At 51.9% G+C, this 15,112-nt stretch overlaps 1 protein-coding gene across 5 annotated transcripts in view; it reads left to right on the forward strand.

The window, feature by feature from the left end:
* Positions 1-14,855, forward strand: part of TLN1 (talin 1) — an 86,150-nt gene extending 71,295 nt beyond the window's left edge. For all 5 annotated transcript variants that reach the window (XM_077346657.1, XM_077346659.1, XM_077346660.1 and 2 more), the window contains 13 exons: positions 105-271; positions 355-533; positions 645-775; positions 974-1,090; positions 1,176-1,361; positions 1,579-1,686; positions 4,940-5,045; positions 5,218-5,342; positions 10,001-10,126; positions 10,207-10,269; positions 11,279-11,461; positions 12,817-12,945; positions 13,963-14,855. In XM_077346657.1, coding sequence (XP_077202772.1) covers positions 105-271; positions 355-533; positions 645-775; positions 974-1,090; positions 1,176-1,361; positions 1,579-1,686; positions 4,940-5,045; positions 5,218-5,342; positions 10,001-10,126; positions 10,207-10,269; positions 11,279-11,461; positions 12,817-12,945; positions 13,963-14,094 — 1,752 coding nt within the window. In that variant the 3' untranslated portion in view covers positions 14,095-14,855. The remainder of the gene's footprint in view (positions 1-104; positions 272-354; positions 534-644; positions 776-973; positions 1,091-1,175; positions 1,362-1,578; positions 1,687-4,939; positions 5,046-5,217; positions 5,343-10,000; positions 10,127-10,206; positions 10,270-11,278; positions 11,462-12,816; positions 12,946-13,962) is intronic.
* Positions 14,856-15,112: the final 257 nt, after the last annotated feature.

Raw genomic sequence — 15,112 nt, forward strand, 5'->3', positions numbered from 1 at the left:
CCTCCGTGGGCCGATGTCCCCTGCTTGAGCTGGGAGGGAGGGGGGAATGCAGGCAGGCTTCCAGAATGCTGGAGATGAGGTATGTCTTGTCCTCCCCACTGCAGGTGTCTCATGTGCTGGCTGCACTACAGGCCGGCAACCGTGGCACCCAAGCGTGCATCACAGCAGCCAGTGCCGTATCGGGCATCATTGCCGATCTAGACACCACAATTATGTTTGCTACAGCTGGGACTCTGAATCGTGAGAATGCAGAGACATTTGCTGACCACCGGTATGGGAGCCTGGGAGACAGCAGTGCGTGGGATACTCAGCAGAGGAGGAAGCCCCTGAGTGACTCGTGCCTCTTTTTTGCAGGGAGGGCATCTTGAAGACAGCAAAGGCCCTGGTGGAGGATACCAAAGTTCTGGTGCAGAATGCCACAGCCAGCCAGGAGAAGCTGGCCCAGGCAGCTCAGTCCTCGGTGGCCACCATCACACGGCTGGCGGAGGTGGTCAAGCTGGGGGCATCCAGCCTGGGCTCAGAGGACCCTGAGACTCAGGTACTGACCAATGGCCAGAAAGGGGCCTGCCCCCATTGTTCATCCCCACCCCCATCCTCCTCCTCCTCTTCCTCCTCCTCGTCTCTTGACCTAGAGCCCCTCTGACCTCAGGTGGTGTTGATCAATGCTGTGAAGGACGTTGCTAAGGCGCTTGGAGACCTGATAAGTGCCACCAAGGCAGCAGCTGGCAAATCTGGAGATGACCCAGCAGTGTACCAGCTGAAGAACTCTGCGAAGGTGGGAGCGCCCATGGTGGACAGTGTCGGGGAGGGACTTCATCCATGGGGGAAGCTTGGTGGGGAAAGTGGCTTGTGGGGGCAGGGCTAGCAGTTGCCTTGGTGGGCAGCAACTAATGCAGTCTGTAGACACGGCCCAGGCCTGCTTTTCTGTCCCTTTCCTGGGAGTTGAGCTGGTCTCCAACTGGTTACTTGGCAGGTTATGGTCACCAATGTCACATCTCTGCTTAAGACGGTGAAGGCGGTGGAGGACGAGGCCACGAAGGGGACACGTGCGCTGGAAGCCACGATTGAACACATCCGCCAAGAACTCGCAGTGAGTGTGGCAGCCATGCCTGGTTGGCTGTGCCTGCCTCTTGCTGTGCTCCATCCCAGCCTGACTCAGAGCCTTTCTCCTGCAGGTGTTCTGCTCCCAGGTGCCCCCTGCCAAGACTTCAACCCCGGAGGACTTCATCCGCATGACAAAAGGCATCACCATGGCAACCGCGAAGGCCGTGGCAGCTGGCAACTCGTGCCGCCAGGAGGACGTGATTGCGACCGCCAACTTGAGTCGTCGGGCTATCGCAGACATGCTGCGGGCTTGCAAGGTACGGCAGCCATGCTGGGTAGGGTTAGGGGGCAGGTAGTCATGGAATGAGCAGAGCTCTGAACCCCAGGATGTCGGCTTCTTTGGTGCTGAGGAGAGACTGCTTGAGGGGGCATTACCGAGCTCCACTTTCAAGACCAAAAGCTGGTGATAATGGGGAAGGTATACCTTAGCCCAGCCAGCCATTGGGAGCAACCAGCAGAGTGTTCTTGCAACAGGAAGCTGCCTCCCACCCTGAGGTGAGCCCCGATGTCCGGCACCGAGCCCTGCGGTTTGGCAAGGAGTGTGCCACTGGCTATCTGGATCTTCTGGAGCACGTGTTGGTGGTGAGTGCCTGTCCCAAGCTGTGGGTGTGGGGCACTGAATTTCGGAGTCCGCGCACAAGCCCTTTGTGGCCCCTTCTCACCTCTTTCTTTTCTCCCCTCCTCTGGGCAGCCGGTGAGTACAGAGTGTTTGCATGGGTGTGTGCCACGTGAGATGCATGCACGGGAGTGGAGGGAGGAGCAAGGGCAGTTACGTGGATTCTGTCTGGAGCAGGGAGGAAGGAAGGGGGCATTGACTGCTAGGCCCCAGGGTTGAAACTACAAGCTGAGGTCTTGTTGAGCTGGATGATCCCAGCAGCTGCATGGACGTGTGGTGCACCTTAACCTTGGTGCTGTGTCATGCCGTGTTGTGCCAGGCCAGCAAGTGAGAGATGGTGGCTAACACCAGCTGGAGCAGGAGCCCAGCTACAAGAGAGGCTACCTTCTCCTCTGCAGGTAGACTGGGTTTAACTCTTTGTTTGTTATTGGCTTTCCTCGGTAAGCAGCTCCGCTGGCCTCAGCAGGAGGCCCAGAGTGCATGTGTGCGTGCGTGCGTGTGTGTGGCAGGAGAGAGCAAATGGAATTGCTGCCTGGTGGGAGGCCACGTGGTTGGCATGGAGAAGCCTGTCTGCATTCCTTGGCCAGCAGCTAACAGACCTCACAATGTAGGGGTAGAAGAGCCCTCCTCTAAGGATGCCATGCCTGTGCACAGTTGTAACGAGGTAATTGCCTCCTGCACCTGTTAACTTTAGTGGGGATTATTTTCTTGACCCGCTGCGTGAGACAAGGTGCTGGGCGCTACATAGAGCTTCACTGGTCCGACCCAGCAGGGCTCTTCTGATCTACTCATAAGCATCCGTGGGTACCTAGATGGCTAATAAGTTGCTGATAGAGAATGTATCTCTGGGGTACAATAAATTGAAGGTTCTGAACATTTGAACCTTTTCCAGCAAGCTAAACAGAACACTTCAGCAAGTTAATGGATTTTTATTGAAAAGGGAACAAACTTTTTGTATTAGGTAAGATAACGAGCCAAAGCCGATACAGGGACTAGATGGCCTGTATGGCACCTTCCAACTCTGATTCCATGATTCTATGATTCTAGGGATGACCATGAATCAACTAAAAGAAGCAATCACAGAATCACAGAATCATAGAGTTGGAAGGGGCCATACAGGCCATCTAGTCCAACCCCCTGCTCAATGCAGGATCAGCCCAAAGCATCCTAAAGCATCCAAGAAAAGTGTGTATCCAACCTTTGCTTGAAGACTTCCAGTGAGGGGGAGCTCACCACCTCCTTAGGCAGCCTATTCCACTGCTGAACTACTCTGACTGTGAAAAACTTTTTCCTGATATCTAGCCTATATCGTTGTACTTGAAGTTTAAACCCATTACTGCGTGTCCTCTCCTCTGCAGCCAGCAGAAACAGCATCCTGCCCTCCTCCAAGTGACAACCTTTCAAATACTTAAAGAGGGCTATCATATCCCCTCTCAACCTCCTTTTCTCCAGGCTGAACATTCCCAAGTCCCTCAACCTATCTTCATAGGGCTTGGTCCCTTGGCCTCAGATCATCTTCGTCGCTCTCCTCTGTACCCTTTCAATTTTATCTACGTCCTTCTTGAAGTGAGGCCTCCAGAACTGCACACAGTACTCCAGGTGTGGTCTGACCAGTGCCGTATACAATGGGACTATGACATCTTGTGATTTTGATGTGATGCCTCTGTTGATACAGCCCAAAATGGCATTTGCCTTTTTTACTGCTGCATCACACTGCCTGCTCATGTTTAGTTTACAATCCACAAGTACCCCAAGGTCTCGTTCACACACAGTGCTACCTAGAAGCGTATCCCCCATCCAGTAGGCATGCTTTTCATTTTTCTGACCCAGATGCAGAACTTTACACTTATCTTTATTAAATTGCATCTTGTTCCCATTTGCCCATTTTTCCATTGTGTTCAGATATCGGTGAACTCTGTCTCTATCTTCCGGAGTATTTGCCAGTCCTCCCAATTTGGTGTCATCTGCAAACTTGATGAGTAGTCCCTCCACCTCCTCATCTAGTCTAGATCATTAATAAATATGTTAAAAAGTACCGGACCGAGCACCGAGCCCAACTCTTTTGATTCTAGGCAGTGTGATGCAGCGGTAAAAAAGGCGCTGGTCAGACCACACCTGGAGCACTGTGTGCAGTTCTGGAGGCCTAACTTCAAGAAGGATGTAGATAAAATTAAAGGGTACAGAGGAGAGCTACGCCGCCCGCCCCCTTTCCTCTCCGGCTTCTGCCGAACCCCGCCCCCTTTCCTCTCCGGCTTCTGCTGGGCCCGGGCTCTCCCTCGCTACCGCGAGGGAGAGCCCGGGCCTGGCAGAAGCCTCCGTCCCCCGCCCCCTTTCCTCTCCGGCTTCTCGTCTTAATTACACTGTTGAAAAAATATTAAAGTATTCCCATTTTCACAAATCCTTATAGTATCCTACATATTATTGCTACACACTACTTCTATATTGCAACCAATGAAAATAATTACAGACCTAATCCAAAGCCTACTTGTTACATGTGAAAGCACCATTTGAACATTGGTGCTGGAGGAGAGTGTTATGGATACTGTGGGTAGCTAGAAATATGTGTTCTAGGTCTTCTAAAAGCTCAGTTGACTAAATGGATCATAGTTCAGCCCCATTATGTGAAGACACTGGAGCCTCTGGAAAAGCCAAGTCAAGGCAGGAGAAGCTGAAGGCAGCAGGAAGAGAGGAAGACTCAGTGGGAGATTCAAGGACTCCTCCCTCAAAGGAGCTGCAGGTCCTCTGTATGCAAGACCTGAGCAGGGCTGTTAACAAGAGGATTTTTGGGGGACATGAAGTCACTGGGTTGACATGCACACTGAATGGAGGTGACGTGGAAGGGACAAGGGTAGAGCCCAAAAAATGGGGATGACACGGGGGGGGGGGGCTCTTTAAGAAATAAAGGCAAAGACTGAAAACAAGCTCTGTGCAGTGTGCCAAGAGTTTCTTAAACGTTAACCTTCTAGTTAAGCTTCTTGCCAAAGCACCATAATGCCAGAACTGCCCTTCTCCAGTGTCTCTGCCTTTTCTCCCTGAGCCATGGCCATGTTGTACAGCCACGATCAGCTGGCAGCTCTTCTCCAGTAATCTGGGTGTCTTGAAGGCAAAGTGAATGGCTCTGCGACCCAAACTCCCCCCGTCCATGTTCAGAGGGACTGTGCTGTGTGGGTGTTGTGAGTCAGGCAAGAGCTGAACCTACCCCCATGTCTTCTGCCTCAGGTCCTCCAGAAGCCGAGCCATGATCTGAAGCAGCAGCTGGCAGGATACTCCAAGCGGGTGGCTGGCTCTGTCACTGAGCTTATCCAGGCTGCAGAAGCCATGAAAGGTGGGTTGGGGCATCACACAGCTCTTCTTAGAGCTGCCAAGAAATAGGAACAGGTCAGACTGGGCTCTGGACCAAGACAGTAGCCACACAGAACTGCCTTTTCGAAGAAAGTTAGGGCAGTTGCTGTCGTTGACACAGACCAGGGTCCTCATAGCTGTTTCTTCTCCTTTAGGGACAGAGTGGGTTGACCCAGAGGATCCCACGGTCATCGCAGAGAACGAACTGCTTGGTGCAGCTGCTGCCATTGAAGCTGCAGCCAAGAAGCTGGAGCAGCTGAAGCCACGGGCCAAACCCAAGGTGAGCCTTCATGAAGGAATCCATTTCCCAGTACTCTACTTTTGGCCCTCTTTCCCATTGGAAGAGCACTGCTGGGTGAGTCTGGGTAAACAGGAGTTTCCTCCGGAGTCCATGCCCAAGGCCAGGGAGGAATGGCAAGAGGCCTGTGCCAAGGCCAGTACTCCTAGCCCACGTGCCCAAGGGAGGCCTCTGTCTGTAGCATCCCTCTTGGCATCAGCCAAGAACTCCTTTCTTCAGTCGCCCAGCGTGAGCCTGCAGCACCTGTCCTGTCAAGCTGTGAGAGACCTCATAGAGCCTCTCTGCCTACCTCTGTGGTCTTCCACTGGGGTGATGGGAGCACCACTTTTGCATGAGGTTGAGCCAGAAGGCAGCCCACAGAAACTTCAAAGTGCTCTGATCAATGGCCAGAAGAAGGAGGCTTGGAGGAAGAAGAGCCAACACAGCTTTTTCAAGAACAAGTCACATCAGCCTAACCTCATCTCTTTCTGAGACCACACACTGGACATGAGTCAGCAGTGTGACTCGGTGGCTAAAAAGGCAAATGGGATTTGGAGCTGTATCAAGAAAAGTATCGCGTGATGTGATGCTTTACTCTGCTCTGGTTTGACCTCACAATACTGTGTTCAGTTTTGGGTACCACGAAGGATGTAGGCAAACGAGCATGTCCAGAGGAGGGCAGTGAAGGTGGTTTGGAGACCATAATGTATGAGGAAATATTAAGGAGCTTGGGTTGAAATTAATTCAAAGGGACTTTCGGCTTAACATCTGACAGAGCAGTTCCTCAGTGGAACAGGCTTCCTCGGGAGGTGGTGGGTTCATCTTTGGAAGTTTTTAAGTCATGTGACAGATAGTCATGTGACAGAAATGCTGATTCTGTAAATTTAGGCAACTTGTGAGTGGGTGGGTGGGCAGGAAGGGTTGTGCCACTCTTGTGGCTCTTTCTTTCATGTCCAAGAAAATGCTGATTGCTACTTTGAGATCCGGAGGAAAATTTTCCTCTAGGCCTGAATGGCCAGGAATTCTTATTTCGGGGGGGGAAGGCATAACTTGGTCATGAAATTGGGGTCACTGTGGGTGTGCAGGTAGTTGTGAGTTTCCTGCCTTCTTCAGGAGGTTGGACTGGATGACCTTGTAGGTGCCATTCCAACTCCATGATTCTGTGAAGCCCAAACTCCACCCACCCGCACTCCCTCCTCTCCAGCTGATGCTTCAACTTGCCTTTGGGCTTTAAATTGATAAATCGTGTCAATGGATCACTCGTCTGCCTTTTAACTGCTCAACTCATACAGTTAGGATTAAAGAAGTTTGTACACTGCAGTGACCACAGGGGCTCTGCCTGCTTTTCAGGTAGAAAGAGATGCAGTGTAATCAGCAAAACTGCACCTTTTTATTGGAAGAAAGCTGCTTGCTAATTCAACTGCCTTAAGAAGGGAAGTATTTTCAGAAATGTTCTTAGCTCCCCAGTGGATTACGGCAGCTAGAAAGAAGACGAGTCAAAGAGTTTTACAGATAGCAATTAAATATTTTTTTGAAACCCTGTGAATAATTCTATAGAAACCTCGTAAAAACAAGATGGTGGGGAAAATGTTAGGAATTGTGGCAGAATCTGCCCAGTTGGGCAGAAACTGCCCAATAGAGCCTCTTGTGGCGCAGAGTGGTAAGGCAGGAGACATGCTATCTGAAGCTCTGCCCATGAGGCTGGGAGTTCGATCCCAGCAGCCGGCTCAAAGTTGACTCAGCCTTCCATCCTTCTGAGGTCAGTAAAATGAGTACCCAGCTTGCTGCTGGGGGGTAAACGGTAATGACTGGGGAAGGCACTGGCAAACCACCCCGTATTGAGTCTGCCATGAAAACGCTGGAGGGCATCACCCCAAGGGTCAGACATGACTCGGTGCTTGCACAGGGGATACCTTTACCTTTACTGCCCAGTTCTGTCCTTGCCCCCCCCCTACATTCTGGCTGCATGCCAACTCCAAGTGGGTGTCAAAAGGAACTCTTAGGATAACCACCACCACCTGGCTAAAATACAGGGTCACAGCTGGGAGAGCCAGGACCCCTTGCTGCCCCTTTCGCACGGGTGAGGCCTCGCGTCTGTGGTCTTCCCTGTGAGGCCCCTCTCTAGGTCTTCCCTTTACTCTAGGCTAGTGTTTCCGAGGTGGGGGAGCACTACGTGGATCGGAGAACTATGGTCCACTTCCAATTTATAAAAGTTCTCCACGCCAGTCCATTGGCGTGGTTGGTTGTCATACCCCAATGCTAGCCAACCCACCTGTTAGTGGGAGATGTCAAGATAGAGTGTTACTATTTCTGGCATACGGTTTTTGTATTTTTCTGTAATTTTACAGGGTTTTAATGAGTGGTTTTAATTGGGGATTGTATTATTGTTCTGAATTTTCTATGTAACACGCCACGAGCCAGCCTGTGTGGGAGTGGCAGGCAATAAATCCAACAATAACAACAATAATAAAATAACAAGCTTTTAAAAAGCATATCTTTAGCACAGCACAGAGTTAAGCAAAAGAGACAAAGGAAACTGGGTGAAATTTATTTATTTATTTGAATTTATTTTTGAATTTGTATACCGCCACTCACAATTTGACTCGCGGCAGTTCACAGTAAAAAGATACTGGATCACTGTGGCCAGGTGTTCAGAAGACAGGTTTTTATTTTATTTTATTTTATTTATTTGTATACTGCTGCATTTCCTAGGAACCCACAGCAGTTCACAGAATAAAACATTAAAATACAATAAACCCCCGCATAAAACCCCAATATACAATAAACAAGCAAGTGGTCAAAACATATTTCAGTAATCTATCCCATCCCGCCTCGTTCAGACGGAGGCCGAGTTTTCTTCCACTAGGAGTGAGCAGGTGCAGATCTAATAGACTCTAATAGGTAGGGTGCTAGTAGCTGTGCTTGGCGCAGGTGAAAAAACGTTGTCTGGGCTACTTGTGTGACCTGAACCTCCATTGAAAGGTAGGCATCAAAGGTCACTCCCAGTTTCCTGGCGGTCCTTCTGTCCCTCTGCTAAATGTACCCTGCCTGGTGTAAAGTACAGGGCAGGTGCCTTTGCTTAAAGAAGTTCCAAAGCTTCATTGCCTTATTCATATGTCCAAGATGGCTGCTCTCCTCTTCCCCCAAGTGCAGGCTCCTTCTGTGATGGTCAGCAGGCAGCCAAGAACCCCAAAGAGGCTTCTGTGATCAGGATCAGATATCCTTTCCTAACCCCTCCCACAGGAAGTTGAGAGATGCAAGGAAAGGGCAGGGGGGGAAGAAATGCAGGAAGGAGCATCAGGGTAATCAATGAACATTAGGGCAATAAAACATGGCCAACAGGTCAGATCTACTACAGAATCTACATAGCTTACAACCCAAATAAACAATCTAAAACAATCACAGAAACTACAGGATTCTGACACCAGGAGGTCCATTCAAACTCTGTGATTCAAAGGTGCTTAGGATGATACCCTTTTCTAGATCTTCAGTAGCCCCCCCCCCCCCCCCCGGAGTTACTGCTGGTTCACAGCATTGACAGCTAGGCTGTAATTGTAAAAACTCTCGTGCCAGCGCACCCCGGCATTCGTTGACGCTATATTCCCCCACTTATCTCGGCCCAGCATTGCTGGTTTCCTGCAAACTGATGGTTCAACTGGTTCAGAATTCTCTTTTTTCATGCTTTCTCAAAACCTAATAGAAAAGAACAAGCAGAAAAGCAGCACCTTAAAGACTAACAAAATTTGTGGCAGGGGATGAGCTGTTGTGAATTTCTGCTGGTTTTGTCACCTCTTGATTGACTCTAAGCCTCTTAGAGGGTGTGAGTTCACCTGGAAATATTTTTGAGAAGGTGACCTCATTGTTCATTCTACATCCAAGACGTGTTCACATGAGAACCTGCTCTTGTCCTCCAGGGAAGGTTAAATCTATGCAGAAGAAGAGGATGTGGTTCATGCCACTTTTCTCGATCAGGACTCTCAAAGGGGCTTACAGTCTCCTTCCCTTTCCTCTCCCCACAACAGATGCCCTGTGAGGGAGAGGAAGCTGAGAGAGTTCTGAGATTACTGAAGGAGAGTTGGTTCTTATATGCTGCTTTTCTCTACCAGATGGAGTCTCAAAGTGGCTTACAATCCCCTTTCCTCTCCCCATAACAGACACCCTGTGAGGTGGGTGAGGCTGAGAGAGCCCTGATATCACTGCTCGGTCAGAACAGCTTTATCAGTGCTGTGACGAGCCCAAGGTCACCCAGCTGGCTGCATGTGGGGGAGTGTGGAATCAGACCCGACTCACCAGATTAGAAGTCCATGCTCCTAACCAAGCAGTCATCCAAAAACTAAGTTTGAGAAATTTGGAGGGAAAACTCATGCCCTGAAACAGTGTTCATAGGTGGCAGCCCCTAGTCCAGGCCAAACTAGTCTGTGTGTCTACGCTGTCCTTACTTGGCTTCTCTCCTGGAGTTATACCCAGGACCAGAACAGCCCCTCAGAGCAGATAGGCCCTCTCTCTTAACCCCACTTGCCACCCATGCCGATTAATCAGGGTACAGGTTGTTGGACAATGTGAATGCTTAGGGTTGTCCAGAGAGTCAGGGGGTGATGCAAGAGCTCCAGAGCCCCCTCTCTGCTGCCCCAGCATCCTCTGTTCTTTTCCCCGCTGTACAGCAAGCGGATGAAAGCCTCAACTTTGAGGAGCAGATTCTGGAGGCCGCCAAGTCCATTGCTGCAGCGACCAGTGCCCTCGTGAAAGCCGCCTCAGCCGCCCAGAGAGAGCTGGTGGCCCAAGGGAAGGTGAGCTCTGGGGCTGCTGGGGTGGGCAGGGCTGTGGCTTCGGGTGGCTGCTTACCTTCAGCTCTTCACTTCTCCTCCAGGTGGGCGCCATTCCAGCCAATGCCGTGGATGATGGACAGTGGTCCCAAGGGCTCATTTCAGCTGTGAGTAGCACAACACGGTGGGAGGGGGGAGAATCTCACTATCAGCACCCCTTTCCCTTTGGATCTGAGCATCATTATAAGAGCCAATTGGGTATAACTCTAGGACAGGGACTCCCACACAGGGGTCCACAGGAATTCTGGAGGGGGGGTCCTAGTCTTTCCCCTCCTGCCCTAGTGAACCTGTTGGGCAGGGGGGGGGTAGTCTTTTGCCGAGGGACGTCGCCGCTGGCACCTGAGCCCCTGCTCTGCTTACTTTCCTACCGGCACCCCTGACTTCCCGCCACCCGCTGGGAGGCACTGCTAGCAGCAGCTACACAGTGCCAGGCCAAGGGGGAGCCCCAGCCATGGCAGCTGCCGGAGAGCACCAAAGGTGAGCCAGCGGCAGAGTGGCAGGGCAGCCCCCGAGGCAGCAGCTGGGGAGGAGGATGAGGAGGAGCCGCAGCCCGGTACTGGTCCCCGGACTAGGGGTTGGGGACCACTGGTCCAAAGGATGGAGAAGGCTGCTCTATTACTTCAGAGGCCTGGTTTCCTACAGCTCATTGGATGAACACACTGTTGGGCCTACCTCACAGTGTGGTTGGGCAGATGAGTGCGGGAGAGGGGAGAACTGTGATATCCTTGGAGGAATGGTAGGCTGTAGACACTTGGTCTACAGTGCAAAGAAAAAAGACGCTGAAGATAAGTTTCCCCCCACAAAGGGAAAGAAATTCATTAGTCCTTTAACAGCACAGGGAGGAATGAGCAGAGGAAGCTGCCAGGGATTGTCCTGGAGTTTTGGCCAGCAGCTTCTTGAGATCCTTTGAATTGAAGGTGCAGAGAGCTGGATCTTTTTGTCCACGCAAGCGGCCCCCTATTTGCAGCCAAGAGACAACTGAGGCTCCAGTGCCAGAGGCCCTAGAGAAGGCCATGGGCAAACCACAAGGACCCCAGAGAACACAGTTCCCCAGCAGGCTTCAGGAACCCTGGGACTCGCCCAGCACACCCTTTTGCTTTTCTTCCCCTCCCTGAGGCCCGGATGGTAGCTGCTGCCACCAACAACCTGTGTGAGGCAGCGAACGCAGCTGTCCAGGGTCACGCCAGTGAGGAGAAGCTCATCTCGTCCGCCAAGCAAGTGGCTGCCTCCACGGCACAGCTTCTGGTGGCCTGCAAGGTCAAGGCAGACCAGGACTCCGAGGCCATGAAACGCCTGCAGGTAAGTCCCCTCTCCTGCTCACAAGGGGGCAGGTGGGTGAGGAAGGAGCACCCTGTAGGTGTAGGTTGCCCAGAAGTCAGATGGGAGTTCTGGCTGATGCTGCCGCCACCAGCCAGATCAGATGGTAATCCCCTTCTCCCCATTTAATCCTGATACATTGGTTGCTAGTTGTGGTCCGGATCAAGTTTAAGGTTTTGGTTTTGACCTTTAAGACCATTCACGGTCTGGGCCCAGCATCCCTAAGGGATGCCTTGTGCCCCTTGCAGAGTGTTATGCTTGGTCTTGACCAGGGCCGGCGCCTTTTTGGTCCTGTCACTCATCTGGTGGAATGGGCTCCCAGAAGAGGTAAGGGTGCTGTTAGAGCTCTTGCAGTTCTGCAGGACCTTTAAAATGTAGCTCTTCCACCAAGCGTCTGATTGAGGCTGGTGGTGGAACATCGACTAGGTCCCTCCTCTGAACACCATGCCGTAGGGCGGGAGGTGTGGTGGGCAGGGTCCAATGAGCTGCAGGGATAGAGAGGGGAGTGTGCAGTGCATGAAGGTTGTTCCCCTTTTGCCTTGCAGTCTTTCCTGGAGGTGTTTTGGGTTGTTTTAAAAAAAAAAACATTTTCAGTTGAAGCACTATAGCACTTAATTGCTACAAGGCCCTCCTTAAGATTTTAAGGTATCTCACTGGTGCCGCTATAAACTTAGACCATTAAGACAAAAGTGCCTGGTGAGAAACGGCAAGGCAGGAGCAGCACTGCAGGAAGCGCTGTGGATATTTTAAACCACCCGCCACAGTGATTAAGAAGTGCAGCAAAGGGGTGGGGAATGGAAGGAAGTCATTACCTCAAGAGCAGCTCAGCCATGCTTTGTGACCCTGATGCAAATAGGTGTGTCTGAGCAGGTCAATAAATTCCATTAACATCCAGTTAGTAAGACAGGAATAACAGAAAAACTCCATCAGGAACCCGTGACTATAATGTAGTACAAATGCAGTTTGAAAATGGCCATTGTCGTGTGCAGGCTGTTGATCAAAAGCCTCATTCTCAAGAATTCTCAGCCATGGTCCGGGAACTATTCCTATAGCAATCATTCCTATCGTACTTGGTCAGAAATGTTCTGTGAATCCAGGAGCAAATAGTGAGTTGGGCTAGACCTCAGCTCTCTAAAGGGTCTGTCTTATCTCCTCTGTCTGGCGGGCCCCTCCCCCCCCCCAGCCTCAAGTGAAGTTCTTTCCAATTGCCTTTTCTGAAGCACAACCCCTGGGAATGGCACTCAGCGCCTACACAGACTGTCTGGCTGCAGGCGGCCTCTGTGAGAAAGCCAGAGGGCCCGCGCAGCCACTGCAGTCACCTTCTCTCCATGGCCCAGGCTGCTGGCAATGCTGTGAAGAGAGCATCGGACAATCTGGTGAAGGCCGCCCAGAAAGCAGCCGCCTTCCAGGATCATGAGAATGAGACCGTGGTGGTGAATGACAAGATGGTGGGGGGCATCGCGCAGGTGAGGATGAGGCTGTGCCAGGCCACGGGGGGGGGGGGGGGAGAGGCAGTGGAGAGCGCTCCAGTCCCCCAGCCCAGGACGGGAAGAGTGGTCCGGGCTTTGACTCAGGGCCTTTCCACACAACTTAAATGTAGCAGAAGTCTTACCTTTGGTAAACGCTACTAATTCAAGGTTCCGCATGACATCGCACACAATCTGCAACACTCCCACAAAAAGCGCTTCGTTGTAGCGCTTTTCGGGAAATCGGGAAAAGTGGATTCCCCCTGAGAAAACCGCTACACTTCTGCGCACAAGATGCAACACATCAGCGAAAGGCATGTGCGTTCTCAATGTAGCGGTAGAAAGAAAGTCCCTAAACTGCTCTCGCCGCGTAACTTCCAGCGAAGCAATCGCAATATTTTTTCTTTAGACGGGGAAAGCAACAAACGAGCGAGGCTTCTCAGGCTAACGTCCCTCCACAGAAGTGATTAAAAGTTAAACAAAGCTCCCTACTGCAAGTGTCTTTAAAATTCCCAAGCACAATACAGCCCCTTGTTCGACACTGCCCATAATTTCGGCCACAAATCTCGCCCATGGGGGGGGGGGGATTAACTTGAGGAGCCTGTAAACGATTAAGCACCAGCTCCTACGCCTGCGGAAAAGGTCTTTGATACATTGAAGGAATGAATATGCGTTGCTACAGGTGTTTTCGGGTTTTTAAAAAAGAGTTCTTAAAGGGAAACACGAACACAACAGGCTGTTAAGGGAAAGGAGGAAGCGTGAAAAAATCTCCTCCCCTATTGCGATTTCAGCAAGACCGGAAACTTGCGCGTTACAAGAACAGCGCTAGTTGGGGAGCCTTTTTCCGCTAGAAACAGCTGTGTGCGTTACGGCGATCTGCTGCTTTTGCCTGCAGCGCTATTCAATAGCGCACAGATTTAGCCACATTGCCCTTTGTGCAGAATGTCCCTCAGAGCTGCCCTAACCCCCCAAATCCTCTTCCTCACTGTTTGCTTTCTTGATGTGCCTCCCCACTAGATCATTGCTGCCCAGGAAGAAATGCTGCGCAAAGAGCGGGAGCTGGAGGAAGCACGCAAGAAGCTGGCCATGATCCGGCAGCAGCAGTACAAGTTCCTGCCTTCGGAGTTGCGGGATGAGGGGCAGAACTGAGCTGCCCTGGCCTCCTGCCGCTGCCCGCCTCCTTTCCCTATTTAATCGCAAACCTTCTGAGCATGTGCAGGCTGAGTCCTCTCCTGCCCCCGCTGGGGAGCCTGGGCATACATGGCTGTACCAGCAACGTCTGCTCACTGCACAAGCCTCTAGGCCACGACCCAGGCTGCTGTTCTCAGGAGGAGGAGGAGGAGGAGGAGGAAGAGTGTCATCTCTCCCCCTTCCCGATACATACTTTTCTCCCTGGACTCCTTCTTGTGCCTTGGCTTCTGGGCCTCCTCCCTCGTTGGGGAGGTGCCTGCGTAGCGCCTACGTGGCTTCCCCTCGTGGCCTGACTGTGCAATGCGGAGGGAGGACACGGCCTTGGCTGGCCCCCTCCCACCCTCCGGACTCACCAATCAGATGCCTTTGCAGGACTGCACCTTTGCTCCTGCCTGCCTTGCGTGCACTTCTGCCTCACTCGCCTAGCCAGTGCCTATCCCATTCCTATCCCATACCCCCCTCCCCCACACGCACACACTCTCACTGCTGTTGCTGCTTATTCATTCCCAAGTGCCTGCTGGGGTAGCCCAGGCCCTGCTGGTTGAGGTTCCCTTCCCTGCTCCCTGCCCTGGCTTCACCTCGCAGCAGCATTTCTGCTCTGAGCTGAAGCTGTCCTCCACCCCAATATGACTTTTCAGGGCCATGCAGGGCCCCTCTGCCCACTTGCTGCCTTGTCTCACCTTTTGTAATTTTGATACGTGAATAAAGCTGCCTGTGTATGCCTTGTGTGAGGGTCACGGGGAGAGTGGGTGGGGGCCATGAATAAGCGGAGCTCTTTGGCAGGAATTCTCTGTACCTCCCCACCCCCACCCCCATTTCCTGCCAGAAGGATGGCCAAGGCCCGTCTCACCAGCCATTGTTTGAAGACGGCCAGTGAGGGGGAGCTCCCTACCTCCTTAAGCAGCCCATTTCACTTGAACTAGACCCATAGAATCCTAAGAGTGGGAAGGGGCAACACAGGCCATCAGTCCCCCCC

This window comes from Paroedura picta, chromosome 7 (genome assembly GCF_049243985.1).
Source record: "Paroedura picta isolate Pp20150507F chromosome 7, Ppicta_v3.0, whole genome shotgun sequence".
Lineage (NCBI taxonomy): Eukaryota > Metazoa > Chordata > Lepidosauria > Squamata > Gekkonidae > Paroedura > Paroedura picta.